We start from the raw sequence: 22,182 nt of genomic DNA, 5'->3' as shown, positions 1-22,182 counted from the left end.
AAAGGGTGAGTTTCGCAGGAAGGAAGTTGTGAAATAGACTCAGACCTCTGCTGTTTGCCTGTTGCGCCAATGTGTGTTTGAACACCACGAGCAGAGCAAAGTTTAACGTCAGACCTGCCATCATCGTGACAGTGGGGCGTGGGTAGCGTGGAGAGCAGGATAGGCCTCTGCAGATAAAGTATTCATATGTATATCATTTTGTTTCTCAATAGCTTTAAGAAGAAGGCCAATGCAAAGTAAATACATAGAGTAGAGAAGATTTACTCTCAAGGCAATTCACTGTTAGCTTTAGCTAAACCTGTCTGCATTTTCATCCATTCTTGATTATGAGGCATATCCATTGTATTGCAAACTTAATTACATTTTCACAAATCATAGTGAAGTTAAACAAAAAGTTATAAAAACATAATGATTTTATATTTTCAGTGCAGCATGACAATCTCATAGAGTAGATGTTCCATCTTGGCTCACATCTTCTGCAACCCAGCTACTACTCTGTGCAGTCGAGTGTTACTGTGTTACTCTGTGCTGGGAAAGGAAAAGCAGAGCAGGGGCCCGGCCGGGACATTAAATACTGTTCATCTCACATGCCATGTGACATTTAGTTCACTGGCTCTACTGTTTCAGCTGAGAAAAGTCAAAGGGCAAATAATGACCAGGAGAGATATAAATAGGAGGTCAAGACTGTTCTCAGCTGAAAAGGCCAAGGGCAAATAAAGTTTAGACCCGAGTGGAGTGCAAAGGAATGCTTTTCGTAGCCAAGCCCAAATCCTCACTGCCCCATACTGTGTGCAGCCACAGAGCAATACACTCTGCATGTATAACAACTAAAGTACAGTCATTCATTTAAATGTGAACACAATAATTAACGGGGCTGGAGATGTCTGGGCTTTGTTTAATTTGAAGCAAGTGCCACCCACACATTAGGACGAGCTTTGGGCTCTTTCTCAAGCATGACAGCGCTGAAATACTCTACTTTTTCAAGAGAGCTGGAGTCCAGACATCCAGATCCCAAGTTTCCTGTGATTCAAACCTGACGACATGCAGTGGTGACCCAGGCCTGATTACAAGGTCTTAAAGTTGTAGTGACGCTGCATTTTGAGAGCATCTGCCTTTATTTTTATACATTTCCTGTAGAGACAAGACACTGATGAGGAAAATAATGAAGCCATGCGTTCAAAAGTGTATATCCATATCAATTAATGAAACCATATAGGTAGGAAAGATGAAATATTATACATTTAGTATTGGCCTTTATGCTTACATGACGATATATAGTGACATGAAACAGTTGCAATAAAAAAATCATAATGTTACATTTAAATGGGATTGTAGGCAGTTGTGATGAACAAACAAATCTAAAATAGCCTGGAAAACCTCTGACACGGCCCCTTTAAATTTTAAAATACAGTCATAATAAATATACAGTACAGTCATAAAGTAACGGCACAGCACCAAACACATGAGGAGACTTTATGGATGTTTTTTCTAAAAAACTACGAAGTTTGTCATAATAAGACTTTTAAATGATAAGTTATGAAAAAAGAGCCATTTTAGCAAGTTGACCTTTGATCTTTACTTATATATGCAAAATGTTGATTTGAAATACATTAACAAAACATGTCACACAAACACATCTGATTCATATCTACTGAGCTCTATGTATCAGGGCCTCTTTGAACACAGGGCTTCTAAAATATTAAAAATGATTAGATAATGTTCCCTTGTGTTAGTATCTGTAAAATTACACATTATCATTTGGTCTGACCATTAACAACATTTTTCATATTGCCAGTGGACATACAGTAGAAACATTTTATATTAATCATATACCACTGATTCATGAATATACGTTTTTGTCCCATCACTTTTTGGTAGACAAGCTTTGAATCTTTCATAGGTGTCTGTACCTTCACGTGCAGGTTAGTATAGTCTCCACACAGTTGTAGGTCCAGTCCTGTTTGTCGTTGATGGGCAGAACGTGTTGGCACACCTAGAAGACAGGACGTGACAGGACATGCGTGTGTTTAAAATATCATATAATCATATAATTCATATCTGCCATCAAATGTGTTTTGTAATGGATATGATGTTAGGTGTATTTTTCTTATTGAGAATGAACAATGCAACGTGACTGTAAATTTGAATGTAGTAGAGTGGGAGCACATTTTCACGATGATCATCTTTTCTTATAATTATAACCAAGACATATCTCAGTCAGATTGTCAAACAGCAAAAGGGAAAACTTCATACCATCTTGCTCCGGGCTGGCACCTCTACAGCAAACACGTTCATGCCTCTACTGCTGCTGCAATTCCTGCTCTGCTCGTTGTTCACGTGCACAGTCACCTTCTGGTTGGTCTGCAGCACAAAGGGTAAACTTTCAGTTTTGAAATCAGTCAATATGAAGGAATCAATCAATCAGCAGCTAAACATGTAGAAAGGTAAATAAATAACAATCTATGGTGGAAAGAATTTTCTTTTTACTCATAAAAATAAATAATCTGCATACGGTTCACAGTACTTCATCCTCAACACCCTCCAACACGGCTAGAGTTAGCGTAGTTGTTGTAATTGTAAGACAGTGGGCGAATATCAAACAAATAAAATTATGACTAAATAAACACTCTCATGATAACCAGGTTAACTGTTTTCCCTGTTCAGTAGTTCACTTGTATCACCGGGTCATTTTTTTAGAGCAGCTCCTGTTGCTATGAGAATGGCAGCCGGAGCTGCATATCAATTACAAATGGGGGTGAACGGTCTCTAGCAACCACAGGCTTTAGCAGTCGACTGTATGAATACAGAAAGTGTAAATCAAGCCTTGGCCCTGATAAATACCACATTCAATAAATAATAAAGTATTATTCATTGGTTCTCTCATCCAAAATCGGACTATAATCTCCGTGTTGGCCATAAAGATGCATGGCAACTGAACCAGGAACATTGACCCATCTGTTTGCAATACCACTTGTGTGAGCACTGTCACATCAACGATCCTGTATGTCCTTGTGTCACATCTTGATTTCAGATGAAGTTTCAGGGTTATTTTGCGTACCTTGTTGGCTATGAGGGAGGAGATCCTGTGCTCTCCACGGAAGGTGTAGATGAAAACATTTTCTTGTCCCCTCAGTGCTTTGGCCCCCGTCCTGGCTGTGATGGACTTCTGTAGGGTCTGGTTCAGAAGCTTGGGCCCCGAGTCCATACTGAGTGGCTGGAGAGACAGCTGAGTGCCCTCACAGTGTACATCTATCTGGAATGGAGAAGCCTGACAGAGTGGGAGGAGGAGGAGGAGGAAGAGGAGGAGGAGGGGTTAATTCAGTTTCTCTCAATAAGAAGTGGAAAAAAAAAATAAGAATGTAGATTATGTAAGGCAACATCCTGCCCTATAGTTTTGAGATGAAGTCGGATGTTGTACACTGACCTCTACCAGCTCCAGCATGCGGTTGTAGCCCATGGCTTCCAGGGTGAGCCACAGGTCTGCGGGGTCTCCATTTTTCTCTGTGGCCTCCATCAGGTTCAGCTCAATGAAGCCCTGCCTTGTCAGTTGATTCTTTCTCATATCAAAGTTTTCTGCCGCCCAAAAAAAACACAAGATTATCATCAGTTGTTGGTTTGACCGCTTATGCTGTTTCAAAATATTTCACTGACATTTTTATATATCTGTGCCATAATGAAATAGACCTTTGCACACAGCCCAGGCATCCTTGTCACATTTCTCTCCACTGGTCCTCAGCTCGAAGAAGTTGTACTCTTCCAGACTGAGCAAACCATTTCCATCCAGGTCTATGACCTCAAAGATGTCAGACAGCGCCTCCCTGTGGCACAAAGAGGAGCAACACTGAGAAATATAAAAGCAGGACTAACGGCCTCTATTCATCCTTCTGTCCATCTTTGCATCAAGATTACAACACAGATTTGACTACACTGTATTTCAGGCGACATATACATTAGCACATGAAAACAGCAGTGTACAATTTTTTGTGTCATCACCCAAAACTGGTGTCAACTACGATGGAGTATCGGGGGCATATTGAAGAAAAAACAATTCTGAGATTTCGAGATTAAAGTCGTAAGATTGCAAGAATACAGTCATAATATTATGAGAATAAGGTCGTAATTGAGAAGAAAGTCATAATATTACAACAATGAAGTCGTGAGTTAACGAGAAAAAAAAGAAAGAAAAAAAGAATTACCAGCCATTTCCTCCTCTACAAAAGAGGCAATTTCCTCCAAGACTGTGTGCTTCTTTAACAACCTTTTCAAAGTCCTCATAGATATAATAACGTGGTGCTGGTGTGCCAAAAGATTCAGTATTTCATTATTTGTGAAAAACTGTACTAAAGTATAACTTAACGACAGGCTGATCTTCTGATATTCCCCCTCTAAAGCAAAAACGTAGCCTAAAATTAATTCTCTTCATATCATAACTCAATATTCTTAAAATGATGACTTTATTCCAATAGTATTATGAATTTATTCTTGTAAAATTAATGTGACAGGCAAGTAAAACGCATACATGTGTATACAAACAAACCTGAGCTCCCTGGTGAGGTCTAGTTCTCCAGTGTCAGTCCTGTAGACGAGCTCCACTGGTTTATCAGAGAGGCTCTTTTTGCTCCTTTTCTTTAGCCTGCAGCCGCTGGTGAAGGGAAGCAGGTAGTAGGTCCCCGAATTCAATTCTCCTTTCCAAACATACTTCTGTTGAAACAAAAAGAAAAAAACATACCCTGGAATCATTTGGAAGGATTAAAATGTAAGTGAAGATGGAGAAATGGGATAGTACATGTACCTCTTTGTCTTTTGACTCGGTGAAATGCACTAAAGCTGAGTCTTCTTTGGTTTCACCGGCTGACATGACAAAAAGAGCCGTGTCCACCGTCGTCCAGGGTGAGCACTTGTCTGAAGATTAATAGGATTACAGGAACATGTAAGTTAAATAAGATTTCGACCACACTGTCGCCTTTCAAAAGCTTGTTATGATATAACCTTTTCACTTCAACACAAAATATAAATGTTTGAACTGAACAAAAAAGGGGGAGGATGAATCAAATTAACAAATATTTTTGTATTTTGTATTTGACTATGCCACTGTGGCTTCTAGATTCAACAGATTATCGAACAGCAAAACTACATATTCAGAATAATATATCAACAAATTTAGCCATGATGCTTATACTTGAACAAATGATTGTTAACGCACGTTTTCTCATTTTCCCAGAGCATATTGAGCGGTTAACAAAAAAAACCTGGCTATTCCACAACATTAACAGCAGGTCTAACTTTCAGTATCTTCCACTGCACGCTCCAATTTTATAAACCGAACCCCACCCTCTTCCCTAATGTTTGTCATAAATTGTCGCCCACTGAGCTGGAACCCAATCTAGCACATTTTCCCTACCGAATCTGATTTGCCGCCACATCATGTAAAATACACTGCATAGGCCAATAAACAACCTCAGCCTTCTGTGTGGTCTTTTGTTGTTTATGATTCGTGATGTAAATAATTACTGGAGCAAAACCTTTTTTTTTTTATGTGACACTTTCAGAAGAAACCTCTTTTTACAGCTAAAACGCTGATGATGAAATGGTGCAGTCCTGCAAATAAAATATGGGGTTTCTATATCAATCCTGACCAACCGTGGTTGGCACTGTTTAGATTTCAGTCTGGAAACATAATTAATTTTCCACACTCTCTTTTCTTTTTTCCATACTCATCCAGACCTGGAATTGACTAAAATCAAATTCCATAGCTTTCCATACTGTGTAGGAACCCTGTAATTCATTCCCCCAGCTCCAGAGGTGCTTTTCTATTCCTGACCCACATTTCTGACCTCCCTAACCAGGGGAGCAAGCATAAATATAACTTTATGTTCATGTGTAATGTTAAAACATAGTTAGTACCAGGTCTGTGGCTGAGGCTGAGTGGTTGGATGGTTAGGTACACGCTGGTTGGCTGCGGGACGTGGAGCTGGTACTGCAGAGAGCCGATACTCCCGTCGTCCTCCAAGAAGAAACATCCTTTCACATAGCTGTGATGCCACTCCTGGAACGATGGATGATATTTCCGCTTAATCGGCAGACCCACGTATATTCATACAAACTTTCATTCACATAGTGTGGCTAATAACGCAGAAAAATAAAGTCCCCTGAACTTTATCAGTCACAGACTCAGTTTTTTTCTATTCTAAGCCCGTAAAATATCCAATCGCAGTATTTCACGTTTTGTGCAGCCAAATATATTTGATGATGTGTGGTCTCTGTTCGGATCCTGACACGATTCCCAACAAACAGTTTCGCTGCTTGACAACAAAAAACATTTATTCATTCAACAGAAACCAAAACTAATTTGCAGTTCCCATTAGAAGGAGGATTGATCTTGCGACATGGGGAAGTATATTTTGGCATGACAAAAAGTGAATTAAGCAGTCAATCATAACAGTGAGGTTGCTCAGTTGATTAAAAGAAAAACTGCTGTTGTGATAATTACCACTCCAACCTTCAGGGGGCATATTTATTATTCCACAGTTTGTGTAAACACTTGTTATTCTCCTGCTGATCCAGAGGAGGGCAGAAGTGTCACGCTGTGTTTTTCTGCTGCGGGCTGAAGTAAATCTCCCTCTAGTACCTGATATGGCGAATTGGAGTCCATTTAACTTTGATAAATACAGCCCTTTCAATCTTGGGCCGGGGGTCATTCAAAATCATCGAGAGGCTACTCGGGCAATATTTATGGATCCTAATATTTCTCTCATTTTTGAAATCCTGTTGTTCCTTCCGAACTGAAATGACATAATAATTTCAAATTGAGCAGCAACATCAAAACAGGGCAAGTTTTTCCTTCCGCTCATTGGAGACACATTAAATGAAAACACAGTTGGTGCGGACACACGGTAAGAGGACGTCGACGGCAGAGCGAGTCTGGAATAGGCCATATATCCTTTTAGTGGACAAATAAATCACCAAGTTAAACAAAGAAAAGTGCCATAAAGACGGAGCGTGTCACTCCTTCAGAGGAAAGCCATTTTCTCGTCGTATTTATCTTGGGCTGGGAGAGGCATAAAAGATCAAATCATAACACTTCGGTGGTTTGTCCAGACGATATTAAATGAAGGGAAATTGCCACGGGCACCTGTCTGCTGCTTAAAGACATGAGAATTAATGCCCCTGCAGAGAGAGGGTCAGCCTGCAGACTAATACAGGCGCTGTCACCTGCTCCGGCCACAGGTCTGAATTACTGCCACACAGAGGGTCACAGGACACCTAACCAGACACACGCAAACACATTTAATTTTCCGTATCTTGTAATTATAACCTATACATAAAGACTGAGGACAAGTAGGATTAATCCTTTCTGTCCATGCTCCTGACAACATTTGCATCCCACGAGGCACACGCACAAATAAACACTCACACCCTTATAAAACCACGGCCGACCCCCTCCACCCGACCACCTCCCAATTATCAGCCTGTGGCAATATAGCATCCAATAAAGCGAGCAGAACTTCCCTCAGAGGTAATCTCTGGACACACATTCTTTCACCTCCATGACGTCTGGCCATTTTCAATCTCAACGCGTTGTTTGGACCCGAGAGGTGGAGCAGGGGGTTGTTATTTTCTTTCATTTATTTACCCCCCTCCACGACCCCCAACCCTTGCTGTAAAGCAAACCAGGCCAGGTTAAGCCAAAAAGAGTGAAAACAAAGAGTGAGGGATCAATACGGTGTATATCTATTGACCCGGGACAAAAACACTGTGTGACAATACTGGAGAGACCCTATAAATCAGTGAATCAAAAATTGTTTTCAATCATCAAAATGCCACATTTATAAACTTTGAGTTGACTAGGACTAAAAAGCAAGTAATGATTTTATGTAATTACTGTCTAATGGGTCGTGAAAAGGATAATGTCAAACTCGAGTTGAAACGGCTTTTTAAGAGCTTGTGGTCAGAAATGTTCTGGTGCACGTCGTTCAGCTTTGTGGTTATTTTAATGTATCTTTGTTTTTGAGCTGCTTAGTCAGTGTTTTTTTTGTTGAGCTTCATATTGGTAATAAGTCTCATCTGGGATATAAATGCTAATATGTGGCAGAGATCAATGATATAAAATTGTCCAGACTAAAATAAGGATTAAATAAATAAAACAGTATTTTTTTAAATAGATCTTTAATGGAATTTAAAGTGACTAATATCTATACATCTGATTGCGTTTCTTATTAAAAAAATATATCATTATGACTGTACTATACTGTATGTAACTCCTGTAGTTTACCTGTAAGCCTACAGGCTCTGGCACTTTGTTGGCCTTAGCGCTGCTGGACGTCATGGTGATGGAGTTCGCCAGAGACGACCGTCTGCTGCGAGCGGAGGAAGGACGCGATGACGAGCGGCTGTCTGAAATTAACACATCGAAGATGCCAAGGTGAGAAATCACAAAAAATACATAAGCTCACAAAAAAATGTAATATGCTAAATTGAGAATACAGCCCTTCCCTCTCCGCACAGTTTTACACACTTTTAGGAGAGAGATGAGGTACACAATGTAATTGACACTGTCTGAGTGTAGAAGGCTACTTTGCATTTGGGTTCCATCAAGTTCAACCCCATTCAAATTAATCACGGAGGCATATTAAATCACAAATGGCATAACGGAACCCTCTCAAATCCATTGTCTCGCACAACTTTTTATCTTGAACACTAATTGAAGCCAGAAAACATCAATTCACTAATGAGGGCTCTGATTGTTTCCGAGCCGGCGAAATCAAGATGCGAAGTAATGTGATGGGCTTACGAGCAAATTACCGTGGCGGAGGATAAATAGACCCACTGTCATGGTATTTGTCACGGATCTATTTTGTATTGATGAGAGTATTTTAATCTCGAGGACCAAATCGTAGCCACGATGTGAGTGTGGACAAGGATGCAGTGAAATTTGGCCCTAACAAAAGCCTCACTGTGAGTTTATATTAAATGCCAAAGTTGTTTCAGCACTTGTGGTTCCCTGCTGCAAGAAAAAAACTACAAGAACTGAACTAAATAAACCAATTATCCGAGAACCCCCATGGCAGTTCATCAATTGGTCTGTCAGACACAAAACACCTAATATATTATTTAATCTCATCGATTCTCATCAAAACTACGCATGTCAAACGCAGTTACGCCGTATTTTTCCGGGAAATACCGGTTTGTACTGACAAATGTTAGACCAAATGAGCAGTCAAAACTGTTTTTGAGCTCCAAGAAAAACCCATTCAACGTGTGCGATCACGTAGCTTTCTCGCGTCAGAGCCTTGTTAAAATGGAAGAGGTAAAAATCAATACCTGGGAGAGGCGCAATAATGTGATAATCCCGACTACTATGTGGGAGCTCATTTGTTTTTGCAGTGGTGGTCGACTGGGCCCTCCTCTCGACCGCCGTCTAATCCCTCATCATCTCCCCAGTGAGAAGTGGTGGAATCCTCCAAATCAATAGCATGAACATGGACTGACCACTTAAATCAACCCCATTTATCTTCCCGCCGTTGGCTTGTTCCCGGATCGCTCATCCAGGAGCTCTGTTCTTCTCTTTCCTCAAAATGCTGCCGTTAAAGTGCAGAAAGTAGATTTTTGAACCCATTTCAACGAGCAGAATGTGCTGTCTATTACAGAAAAACATACCCGTTCGCTTTCTGGTGTTAAACCAAGTCCTTGCTTGCTTGTTTAGGCCACAAAAACATATATTTTTGGCAAGTGCTGAAAGGCAACATTTTTTTCTTTTATCACTTTAAAGCTCTTGTCAATCTCCTAATGGCAGAAAATGATGACCCAAAAACCACAAGGCTTTACAGTCTCCACCCTCCAAACAAGCTGTTTTAATTATGTGGCTATTGTGATGTATGGCCTGTCTTAATGAGGTGATTTGTCATAGTGGGAGTGAAAAATCGATCGATAACAGAGCTATTATTTATTCAGCAAAACTAATCGGCGAGGCGTGTCGGGGCGGTCGGGTGCATCTTTGGAAAGTGTGGAGTAAACCCGCTGTATATCTATGACAGGCGGCTACTTTGGACATGTAAGTCTGAAATCATATGACAATATCACGATAGGATGGATTTTTTTTATAACATAAAAAACAAACTCAGTGTGTGTTGTACCTTTCCTGCCTGTCGTGTCTGATGTTTCTGGGGGCTGAGGGTGAGTTGCTGCCACTTGTGCTGCTGCTGCTGCTGCTGCTGATGATGATGACACAGAGCTCTCTGGAGGGCTGTATGACTGACTGCCAAAGTTCTGTATCTTCAGCTTGGCATCAGCCTCAAGCTTCTCCAAAGCTGCCACCTGACATTGTTCTGCCGTAGACAGGAGCAATCTGCAGAACTGACAACAAATGGGGAAAATCATGAGTCAAAAGATGATACTGTACATGAGCACCGTTTTGAATTATGCAGATGGTCAGAAATGCCTGTACAGTATGTTGCGCAGACATAAGCATAAGACACTGAATAGAGACAGAAAAGTATGCAGCAAATCGTGGGAGGGCTAAACTATTGTTATTTTTGCACAATTAAATTCTGTGTAAATCAAATTAACATGAAAGAAAAAAACTTTGAATGAATGAGACATAAGAAAATGTTTCTTATTATTCTTTTATCCTTTCTGAACAGTGGCTATCAATCATAGTGAGTAGCAGCAATGAGGTCGAGGGACTGCAAATTCAATCCCATTGCTATGGTTCAAATTATTTTATTATTTTCAATATTGGGGGGGAATACTTGCCTGTACGCTGAGGTTACACTGGTGCATACATTACAGTATCCTAAGCTGAACTTTGTAAATAAGTATAAATAACTGCACAAAACAACTTTATTCAAAATACACTTCAAGACAACCAGACACATTTAGTAGAATAAAAGTCACTTCATACTTGTCCAAACTTACTTCTGCATAGTTTAGTTTTCCATCCTTGTTGATGTCAGCTAATGAGAAAATGGTGTTCACTTCCTCAGTGGTCATTTTTTCTCCTCTCTGAAAAATTCAACATATTTTCTTTAGTAGTAAAAACACCAGGATGAAATTGTTTCTGTATTGTTTGAGCTTCAGCAATTTTAATAATTTAATGTTGACTTAATCTGTATGACAACATGAATGGGCCCCCAGTTGCTGATGTAGCTCAATCCCTCAATCTGAAAACAATAAATAGGAAATTCGTTACAGAACTCTCAAATTTCCAATTGGATTAAAATACTCACAGTGGTGAGGGCCTTCTCCAGTTCACTGTGTGTGACGTAGCCATCGCCGTTCACATCCATCTTCTTGAACGCTCTCATCAGCTCAGTCTCCTCAGTTTCCTTCTCACACCTGAGGATCTCAAAGAAGTCGTCAAAGTTCAGTTTAGACGTTCGTGGGGTCCAGTATTTATTGAGAGTGGCGAGGGAGGGGTTTCTTCCTGCTTGCTGGAGAACTGAATGGGACAAATGGGGAAAAGATAGATGAGAAACTTAGCCCCTTCTTATTTCCCCTTAGTAGCTTTAGAGGTATAGTCTTTATCAAAGCTATATGATTTTAAAGGTGGGAACAAACCCTCCATGTTTGCAGTCTGTCAAACACAAATACTCTAAATGCTGTGCACATCCTTTCATGCACATTTCCCCAAAATTCATTCGTACATTTGTGGTGTTGTGGATAACTGCGATCACCACATGGGGGCCAGTGGAGCTGGTCAAAATTCAGTAGCACAGCATGTGTTTGTGATGATGATCAACCAGGGGGTTAAAGAGAAAATCAACCTAAAACAAATTCAAACTCCACCAAATACTTGAATTAACAATGCATCAAGAGCATCAAGACTTTAATGTCATCAGGTCATACTTTTTGAGGGGGAGGTTCATCAGATAATCAGACCCAGTAAACTGTGTTATGAAAAGTAACCCCCCATATCCCACCATCATGACCACTAGTGTACACAGCCTTATCCTACTGTTTGTGAAGATTTGTTTCCAGATGACATCATCTCTGCAGACTGCTCATGGGCTAACGTTAGACAGCGTGTTATACACACAGCACATGGAATAGATGTAGCACGCTAACAGCTATCCAACAAACGAGCTAAAAGCAGTTTAGAGTTTGCTTACCGCGACAGAGCTGCTGTTTCGAGGTGATATTTGTCAAACTGGATCTGTACACGGCGAGGTACGCAGCCCTGCACTGCGAGTAGAGAGCCTCCTCTTCGTCGGAGGAACGATGTGACTCTTGAAACGACATCTTTGAGAGAGAGAGAATAGATCGACGTGGTCACCGTTAGCTAGCTCTATCCCGCTATGAAACCAGACGCCCGCCACGTATGATAACTAACGTAGCCTAAATGCTATGTATCTGGTTTACTTATCCATCACACATTAGCCTCTGAAACGATGTGAAAAAACATGTCATTGAGTCAAATCCGCGTTAACGGTGCCATTTGTCAAACACCGTTGCTATGCGCTGCCTGTTGCTACGTAAACAAAAACTCGCCGGTGTTCACCCAAATTCGACACGGACGAAACACGTATACACGGTTCCTATTGCGATTAAGGTTATAATGATATGACTTTTTAACGAGATAATTTTCAATGATAATGCATCATATTATCATCTAAGAATTTTTATTATGGATTAAGTATATTTGGCGATTTTCCCGAGGATGTTCCATAAATAACATGATGCCCGGAATTATATAGACGGCAGCTCATGTTCTACACGGACTGTTTTAGTGTAGCAAAGGCGCCAACTTCATATGTCCAGAACAAACTTTCCTTTGAGACCGTTTGCAACTCGACAATGCCGTGAGTATTGTCCACTGTACCATCTAACGCTGATATTAAATTGATATAGTTTAATGCCGATTCCTCAATTGAAACGTATGGCTCCCAATGAGACAGAAGTACTTAGGTAATAGAACATTTTCACAGCAGCCATGGCCTAGTAGGTAAACAAGGCTGGTACACGTCCCCTTAATTCGTTGTTATATTCTCATATGGACTTAGTGCTGTGATTTTTTTACTATGTTTTTTAATATCTCGTGTTAATATCCACATGCAATTGTCGTATTTAGCTTTTGTTGTTATTACGCCTCCCTTAAAACTGAGGTGGGATGTATTAATATATAATACATCAGGGTAAACAAACTGGGGCAAGTGAAAGGGCCTTTGGCTGCCTGTTGTTGATTTATTAAATACCACTGCAGGTAGACACACATTTCCTGTAGTCATTTTATGATACAGTAAATTATCTGTGGGTCACTGGAATGCTATAAAAGTCTACTGAAGAGATGTGATAAGAATAAGATGACAATGAATTACTTCGTTCTCTGAAATAATTTCTGATTGAATAAATTAATTCTCTCATTGTTTAACAGTGTGAGAAGAGTGCTGCACATGGAAAAGGCCCAACATGTAAGTAAATAAATTGTCTCTCAGATGTTCTGATACTAATATACTGAGGTGTAATCAACTAACTGATCGCCTACAGGCAGCAAACTGTTTTGCCTTTCTCGTTTATTTTTTAAAGGAATGATCCTTTTTTTTCCGCCTGGGTTTGAAAATGTTTCATTTAAAAAATTTTTTTTTTCCCATAGCTTGTTTAAGTGTATTTTGTCTTTTCATTGTTCTGAATAGAATCCAGCTTCCAGACTACCAGTACCTGCAAGAAACCAGAAAGCTCCGACTGCGCCTGCAAGTTCTCAAGCAGGTGTGTTGATAAATGGCCTTACAGATCTAAGAGATGTACCATGTAAAAAAAAAAGAAGGATGTCGCAAAGACGCATAGGTCTCACTTTAAAAAGACAACCTAAAAGCACCCCAAAGCATGCTGCACATCTAAAACTTTACATGCGCCCCTATGTGCTTTTGTCTTCCTTCAAAGTAGTAAAGAGTAAAGGCCAAGGGTGATATAGTCCTGTTGTCACATCACAAAGTAACAATTATTTGCATATATGCTGGTGTGCTCTAGATTGTGGTATTAAGGATGTGATGCTAAATCAACAGGCAGGACAAAAGTCACTGCAGATGAAGAGGAGGTCCCGCAGACAGAGTTGGAAAAGTGAGTATTTACGTCACAAATTTTTTACATTCATTTTATTTTGTACTTTTAATCAAGTTATTTGTTGTTAGGCTGTTTCACTATCAATTGTTAAGAAAAGAGAAACAGTGCACAGAGTTAAAGGGTTACAGAGAATCTCCCCTTTGAGTTGCCATATTTCAATTGCCACACTTTCCTGATGGTCATTATGACATATCAGAATTTAATGACAGGAGACACGGAATGACGGGGATCCATCATTTGGCCAAATTATCAGTGATTTACATAGCACTAAAAATAGTTGTATAAGAGTCACTTAACACAAGAGCCATTTCCTAAGCCCAGGCAGACATTTGCTGTCTGGCCCATCCATCAAGACGAGCATTAGTTTTTAATTTTTATAGTTCTGTCCCCAATACGTTACATTGGCTCGGTTTACAGTACATCCATAACACGCACTTGGTAATGTCATATTAGGGTCACTTTGGACACAGCTGTTGTTTGATTTATTGTAGCGCTCAACATAAATTTTAGCGTATTTGAGGGTTATTGAAAACAGCTAAAAAGAACTACTGTTGTACAAACAGAAACAAACACAAACGCATAAAAATAAACAAAAAATATATAAGCGAATAATAAATTTATTGATTTTAATTATACAGTCAGTTGGCCATTTATTCAATTCACTGTCAGTATATAATGTGAAGACCCCTGATCATGTGACTGTATCATCACCCCACTCTCCTTTGCTTTGACCAGACTGGACTCCATGCGATCTAAACTGGAACAGTCGGTGGATGCATTCGTCAGGGCCAGGAAAGAGCTGGAGGAAATATTGGTAAGAGACTTTTTCTTTTGGTCTTAAATCTTTAGAACAGGCGGAAATGTCTTTGTCCCCCATCATATCTCCAGATTGAGAGATGACGGTTTCTATCATATACTGAATATTCACTTGTGACATGACTTTTCCTTTCTGAATAACTTCTCGCAGAGCTGCATGTTTTTTTTCTTTCTTTGTTCATTTATATTCCAAGACAGTATGCTACCTTTTTATATCCCGTCACCACTATTTCCTGTATACTGATGGGGTTTTGTGGTTTCTCTATTCTCTCCTTGACCCTGTATTTTAATTAGCCAGCAGAGGGCAGCAGTGAACAAGGACGGTTCCTCACTGGATCTTCTGCTGATCTGAGGACTGAGCTGAAGAGACACAAAGAGCTGAGTAAGTCCGCTAAGTGACTTCCATTGTTGAACGTGATTGTGTCAGATCACAATCGAGGTTGCATTGGATTTGCTGTATTTCTTACCCACCTGGATGTAAAAGGGATAAAACAAGTTACGATTTAGTAAATTCTGTTTTCAGTTGTTTATGGCATCAAAGAGAAGGCGCTAGTTTTGTGCTAGGCTCTATATTTGTTTCCTTCTTTAAAATTTGAAATGTTTTTTATCTTTTCAGCAGCATCCACAGAAGCTTCATCTACAAAAGGAAATAAAGACCCCAACAATCACAGTGGAGGTAATTTCATTCATTATGCTTTTACACCATCTAGATAAGCTCACCTCTTCAAATCACTGGAATGTTATCACATTGATCACTGTGACGCTTTATGGCCACATGCTCAGTAGAGCTGAGGGTTGAGCAATATCACAAAAGAAAGTTGAAGGTAAGTGAAACTCAACGCCTATAGGCTACATTGATTTTGACCTTTTTGACAAAATTATAGGGTTTTTATGAAAAGTCCTGTCCCTGTTATTTACTTTTTGAGTCAACTGACAAAGCTACTCCACTCATGACAGGAGACTGGTATTCCCACTTTTTAACCAACATCACAAATGTTTCTGGTCACCGATTTTCAATGACAGCCGTCACTAAAATGTTGTGCGATTCATAAATACATGGCCTCAGGAAGGAGTCGTCCATTTTAGAAAACCTAGCAAGGTGAATTTCAACATAGTCTCCTCCCAAATTTACTATACACTTTGAAGTCGTCTCTGACGGTCGTGGAGCATACGGATTCTTGTCAATGGTGAGTGACCTTGTAGGATGAGAGTCATCCTCCAGACTCATTCAACAGTCCACTTCCTCACAATGCGGTAAAAAGGCGCACCCTCTCCTGGTTTTGCCACCGTGTCCTCACGGAGCTCCTAGAGTAATACTAAGGTAGCGGATGACTGCACGATGGCCGATGTTGTCCATTTTCTCACAGCACTGACTTGTAATTTTTCTAATTACCTGAAAAAGAAATGCCACAAAAGTTATTAACATCAATCACTATGCATAATCACTCTGCACATGTTTGTAATAAGAGCTGACTGACTCATCTTAGGCCACAAAGCTTATCATTCAGTCCTTTCAGACGTATGCGATTGTGGTGATTGTGACCTTATCTGTAGGTCTGTCAAGGGCTAAAAGAAAACATTTTTGTCTCAATTGTTTGGCCGATTTCAAGTTGCGAAGGAAAAACAGACGTAGTCACGAGGGGCTTTTGATTCTCAAGGACATCCCCATCCGCTACTACTTCACTATTTGATTTGCTTCTTCCTGCATCTTCCTTGCTACTTAACATTAACAGCATCAATGGACGCTTGTTTGAGTTGCTCAGACAATCGTGTGCTCTGCGACCTTTGGAGAAAAACAACATTTTGTTATGGTTGCACAAACAAGTCAATGAGTGAATTTCCTAGGGAAAGAATTAATTTGATTATTTTAGGCACATGTTGTGCCTGCAGCAGAGCGATTCTTGTGATCCAATCATACAATGGTGAATTGTGGAAAATGAATAGGGGGTACTGTCAGGAAGCAAGCTTGTTTTCCGATAAGGTTGTTAGAAATTATTTTAATTAGTTCCAGTAAGGGAGCCAAACATACATGATGCATTGTGGATCCACACCCCAGGAATGTCACATTTTTTGTCACATGGTGGATCCATGAAATGTATCAGCTTTGCATAAAAGTCCCTACAACAACAGATTTCACAACGTCAAGGCAGATAGCTCTGGGAGAGAATCGGCCCTCTGTGTGCATCGAGACACACATTTTAAGAAAACAAACTGTTATTCAAAGCTGCTCCAGAGTTCTGCCCTATATCTGCTGAGAGCGTGAAATCCAGACGGATGATGCCGATGTTATCTTAAAGCATGATTCTGCTCTTGTGTAAAATGTTTGTTTAGATTTGCTGCTATGGCCTTAAGGCTTTGTGTCCATGTGCCGATTGCAAGGGAGGAGGCTTTAGTCTTTGGAAAAGGCTGAATGCTGCATGAGGTCTGAGGATTACACAGTATGTGCTGCCTGTTCACTGGAAACTGACACTGTCACTGGCGGAGGTATCAATCTGTACATTGTGGAAATGAAAAGTATTATGAAATAGGTATTGTCATTGTACTTGTTGGCTACAATATATATATATATATATATATACAAAACATATGCTATTGTATATAGACATTAAAAGCACAAAAAATATAAATACTGAATATAGGTTTGACTAGTTCCCTCACAGGAGTTGCCTCTGTGTAATTGATTAATTATAGATATATTAACTGTTTAAGACACATAAAACTCTATACTCAGTAGATCCAAGGTCAAACTTTTGATTATGATTCTTCCACCTTAACTATACTGTGATGCACCTCAGAATTAAAAAATGGTCTTCGTGTCATGTGGGTTACAAATCCGTCCAGTTCCCTGAAGTCTGAACAGAGCTTTTTAAATGTTTGGGTGCTGCACGATGATTCAGAGTGACGGGACGAAAACATGAGCCATGCCGATATGACACCGTATTTTAAAATGTCAAAGATGAAGATGTCAAATTCAAATCTATTTGTTCACACAAATACTGCTGGTACTATTTGAGACACTGTATGGTTTTTGATAATATCTCACTGTCTTTTAAGGATGCAACTGTAGCCACAAGTGACAATAATAGCAATATCTGTTTAAAGTGTCTGCTAAAATTGGCTGAGATTATCTTACCATAAGCTACTTGTCATACCAGACCAAGTACCAAATTGGATTAAGAACGGGTTTGTTTAGATACATCTTAATTTAGTTTAATTTAATTTGGTAATTTTGAATACAAAGCGTTTGTGGCAGCCGTTAGAATCCACGACCCGCCTTTTCACAGAGTTCAGACTCCGGACCCTGAGTTACCTTTTAGATGCCAAGCCACTACCTCCGTCACCTCCACCATCCTCCACGAGGACTTTAAAAACCTTAAAGGCCAATCCTCTAGTCCCACTTTTCCTCCTATGTTTGCATCCCCCCTCTTCTTTTTTCCTGCCTTGTCATCTCCTTTTCCGCCGTCTTCTGTGATAGTTGGTCATGCTTCTCTCTCAGAGCGGGTGCAGTATTAAGAAGCACTTATGACTGTCTTTTCAGGTTAACAAAAGTTTCAGTAAGCCGTCTAAAAAAAAGAAGAAAGGAGTGACTTTTGGTGAGCAATCAGGCTCGGGGCAAGCATAAATCCTCTGGGCATAGTCGCGGCATTACAAATACCCACAGTGCCTGTATGTGCTGATGACTACAAAATTGAAAAAGAAAGGCCCTAATAATTCTGAGGCAAGTTTCCCTCAGCTGTAGGTATTGATTATTTGTGTGTGGTGAGAGATTTGGAAAATTCAATTAAAGGAGTTGTGCAAAGGATTCATAAATTCAGCCCCTCCAACGCGCATCGAGACATGGTTATGTTCTAAATCAATGCTGCACTTCACAATATATTTTCTTAGGAACATAAAAATAAATAACATTTAAACAGTTCTGCTTACTGCAGAAACAAATTTTATTTTCTCCCAAGCTTTTTAGCGACGGCCAAGTCCTGACTTGTGCACATCTCCAAGGTGGTAACGTATTTTTATTGCAGTTTTTCCCACAAGAAAATCCTATATAATATGAATTTTGAAATGACAAAATGAGGGGAAAGGGGACGGCTCAGCAGTGTAAAAATTGATCAGGCCATAGATGGGACCACGTTGGGGGAAGATTTGTATGTCAGCAGTAATGGGCTATATTAAAAAAGAAGATTCCTTAAGATGTCATAAAACTGATGGGGCTGCGTCGCCGCCTGTGGGCTGCTGGCCCCGGCAGCTCCCACAGTCTGGCACATCAATCGTGGGACGCCTCACAGACAGATGCCACCTACCCACGGGGGAGTTTTATGCTTTCTGATTGACCACACAGTCGCAATTAAACAGGGGAGTTGTATATTAGGGTGTTTTGGTCCAACTGAAAGCAGGTGGCCTTCGATCGACACCGTGGGTTGCCGAGTATGCAGTCTTTTCAGGCAGGATTTCTGATTTACTGACCGTCATTTCATTTCTCGCGGTGCAAAAAAATATACTCCGGGTTTCTTTGAAATATTAACATAGCAGCAAATAAGTACTTTGTCGTAACAAATCATACTTAAAGTATGTAATCCTCTTTATTTATTCATTTATACGATTTCTGACTCCTGCTCCAAACACATAGATTCAATTATTTTCTCGCCACTTTGACTAGAATTCTATTTTAATTAACACTTGAACATTTCTCTCTTTAGGTCCTGCGAAGATGGGCGACTCCTACAAGTTTCTCAAGTCCATTATGGGCTGACTTTTTGAAATTTGAATTTATTACAAATAAAATTTAAAGGACTGACAAAACTCAATTGCAATACATCTTGGTTTATGAAAAATATGCCTCCTGTTAAGTCTCTGCTCTGTGAATATTCAGTCTCGACAAGTGACTGCGGTGTGTCTAATATCACTGGGTGCCAGTGGGGTTACGATCATGTTTTCCTCTCCCGTATTCCCCCGGGTTTTTGTTAGCAAGGCATCTTGGCTGTTGACAGCTAATGGAATTGCCCTTCATTTTCTCGTGCGCACGATCCCACGGAGATAAGGCAGGAGATGAATGTGGAATCTGTGCTGTCAGTTGTGAGGCGGAGTTGTGTTGGAAGCCGTCATTCATTTGCGCGAGAAGTGCCTGAAACGGTAGGAGCGAATCCCTCTGACATGTAAGACCCCCGTCTACCCTCCAGAGCCTCTGCCTGGCAGCTGACAAATGTTGATTCTACATTAACCACAATGCTGCAACGCTGTGCAAATAATGTTCTTTCAGATGGCAACCCTCTTCCCCTTTATGGCTAAAACTATGCGATCCTCTCCCCACCCGTGCAGTTTAACACCTTTTTGGAAAGTAAAGGTGGGGGTGAAAACTGTCTTACACAACACAGTAGTCTCTTTATTTGGCAGCGCCTGGGAAGGCTGAGGCCTCTCGCTGCCCAAGTCGACCTAAGCGACAGCTGGTGTTCACAGCAACATTTCCTATTTCTGCCTAAGGTGGATCGTGTAACTCTCACTTTATCACCCTTAGAGGCCACGTGAAGGACAAAGCCAGTGCACCCATAAACAAAACTAATGTTTTGATACAAGCCCCTTAGGTGGCAGATAGAGGGATCCGCGGTGCGTTTACTGCCCCGTTCCCACTTCCCCACCTCTTACCGATACAAGAGTCGGGATCTAAACCTTAGTGGTGCCTGCGGAAAGTGGGGATGTGCATCCCGGATAACTAGTTGGAGGCAAAGTGGTGACTGAGCTCTTATTTTCACAGTGGCCTGAAAACAGAAGGCGCTCGCTATCTGATGTGTAATTATACAACTGTGATTATTATTATGTGCAGCCGTCAAGTTTGTGTAAACACCAGAAGCACGAGTTTGAGTGTTTTTAAAGAAACTGCTCATCAGAATAAAACTCATGAATACGCCATATGAGTTTTCATCTGCAAAGCGTATCTGTCTCATCCATTTCAATGGGGCAATGTAAGCACAGCCACACAAAGAGCTTTAATTAATTAATGCTCACCAACAACAGAAATGAATTAAGTTTGTCCAGCTTAAAGTGGAGACAAGTGACAACTTTAAGTTGAACAAATTATAGTATTTTGAAATTTTTAAGTTGGAAAGCAATTTTCTTCTTTTCAGTGTGTGGCTTAATTGTTGCTACTTGAAAAAAGTCATGTAGAGCAGTGTTTTCTCCTTGTTTATCTGTTTATATATAGGTTTTCATGAATTGGTCTTCAGTAGATTTAACCTTTAAACTGCAACAAATGCTTGTTTGTATTGATTGTTTAAATGTCGGACGATTGTGAGAAACATCAGGGAGTCATTTCTATAAATCGCTCGTTCCAACAAACTCTCCAAAAGTCCAAATATATTCTATAATGTGATATAAAACAGAAGCGACAAATCCTCACACTTAAGAAGCTGGAACGAGCGCCTTTTGGGCGTTTTTGGCTTGATAACCAACTTACTGCTAAATCGGCTATCAAAATTGTTGTGAGTAAACTTTCCATTGACGAAACACCACAGGGTCCATTCAGTGGCTGTTCTGCAGCTTACAATGGAATCACAGCAGATGGAGTTTCCCATTCGTCACGAAATGAAATGTTCTTTAAATAGATTATTCTGCTAAAGCTTTTTTCTTTTTTTTGCAGTATTTAATTTCTCATAAAACAGACTATAAATAATGATTTTAATTTTTTTAATTTTTTTTTATAATATTCTTCAGCCGTATTTGTTTACCTGCATTTTATTGCAGTGCTGATCGTTTTCCCTCACATCTCTGTAACCGAATTGGCATTACTTTTGTCTAAACATGTGTAATAAAAGAGCAAACTGACGCCCCTCACACCACCTTTAATTGCCCCCTTGTGTTCATGTCCTATTGTAGTATCAGATCTCGGGCTCCTATTTGTCCCTATGGCCCATTAGTGGCTACTGGCCCAGAGCCTCAGATGCACAGGCAACCCTCACTGACCTGATAACATTTATAGTTGTAATGGATTTTTTTTATGCCCGTCATTAACTTTCTCAGAGATTGGAGAAAGAAATTGCTTGCACCTTTTTTTTCTGTGGTATTTCAACTTTATAGCATTATGTTCAGATATGTCACCTTCCATCATCTCTTTTTAAAGCCTCTCCTGTCACTACAAATGTACAGGTCTTTTGTACAGGACCCTTGTAGTGCCCAGGACTTGTAATTAATATTTAATGCTGTTGAGTAAAAGCTTTGAAAGATATAATTTCTGTCCAATTATTGGCTCTGTCTCAGCCAGACTGTTAGAGGGTGATTTAGCAGGACTACTTGGTTAATGTAGACAGTTTACTGTATATGAAG

General features: G+C 40.1%; 2 protein-coding genes across 6 annotated transcripts in view; one reads left to right on the top strand and one right to left on the bottom strand.

Annotated features, from left to right (window-relative positions):
• Positions 1–1,011: 1,011 nt before the first annotated feature.
• Positions 1,012–12,501, bottom strand: efcab7 (EF-hand calcium binding domain 7). Of its 2 annotated transcripts, XM_035646871.2 has the most exons (14): positions 12,108–12,501; positions 11,226–11,437; positions 10,915–11,001; positions 10,134–10,353; positions 8,273–8,394; positions 5,905–6,046; positions 4,793–4,902; positions 4,538–4,701; positions 3,685–3,818; positions 3,425–3,573; positions 3,059–3,268; positions 2,254–2,361; positions 1,911–1,993; positions 1,012–1,131 (listed from the first exon to the last, which is right to left on the bottom strand). In XM_035646871.2, the coding sequence occupies exons 1-13, from the start codon at positions 12,235–12,237 to the stop codon at positions 1,913–1,915; spliced, it is 1,869 nt and encodes a 622-aa protein (XP_035502764.2). In that variant the 5' UTR covers positions 12,238–12,501; the 3' UTR covers positions 1,012–1,131; positions 1,911–1,912. The 2 variants fall into 2 exon arrangements, with proteins under 2 accessions (XP_035502764.2, XP_035502763.2); XM_035646870.2 differs by lacking the exon at positions 1,012–1,131 and having other exon boundaries at positions 1,237–1,993; positions 12,108–12,500.
• A 163-nt stretch (positions 12,502–12,664) lies between these two features.
• The window catches only part of LOC118317845 (integrin subunit beta 3 binding protein), an 83,824-nt gene continuing 74,306 nt past the window's right edge, over positions 12,665–22,182 (top strand). For 2 of the 4 annotated variants that reach the window (XM_035646887.2, XM_035646888.2), the window contains exons 1-7: positions 12,671–12,797; positions 13,370–13,406; positions 13,629–13,701; positions 13,998–14,052; positions 14,791–14,869; positions 15,166–15,253; positions 15,488–15,547. In XM_035646887.2, the coding sequence (XP_035502780.1) occupies positions 12,703–12,797; positions 13,370–13,406; positions 13,629–13,701; positions 13,998–14,052; positions 14,791–14,869; positions 15,166–15,253; positions 15,488–15,547 (487 nt within the window). In that variant the 5' untranslated portion in view covers positions 12,671–12,702. Of the gene's footprint in view, positions 12,798–13,369; positions 13,407–13,628; positions 13,702–13,997; positions 14,053–14,790; positions 14,870–15,165; positions 15,254–15,487; positions 15,548–19,565; positions 21,694–22,182 lie in introns of those variants that run through there. The other 2 variants (XM_035646881.2, XM_035646878.2) reach the window with 2 other exon arrangements.

Source organism: Scophthalmus maximus, chromosome 13 (assembly GCF_022379125.1).
Source record: "Scophthalmus maximus strain ysfricsl-2021 chromosome 13, ASM2237912v1, whole genome shotgun sequence".
Taxonomy (NCBI): Eukaryota; Metazoa; Chordata; class Actinopteri; order Pleuronectiformes; family Scophthalmidae; genus Scophthalmus; species Scophthalmus maximus.
The sequence above is the reverse complement of the archived record's forward strand: the minus strand, read 5'-3'. Positions and strand labels throughout refer to the sequence as shown.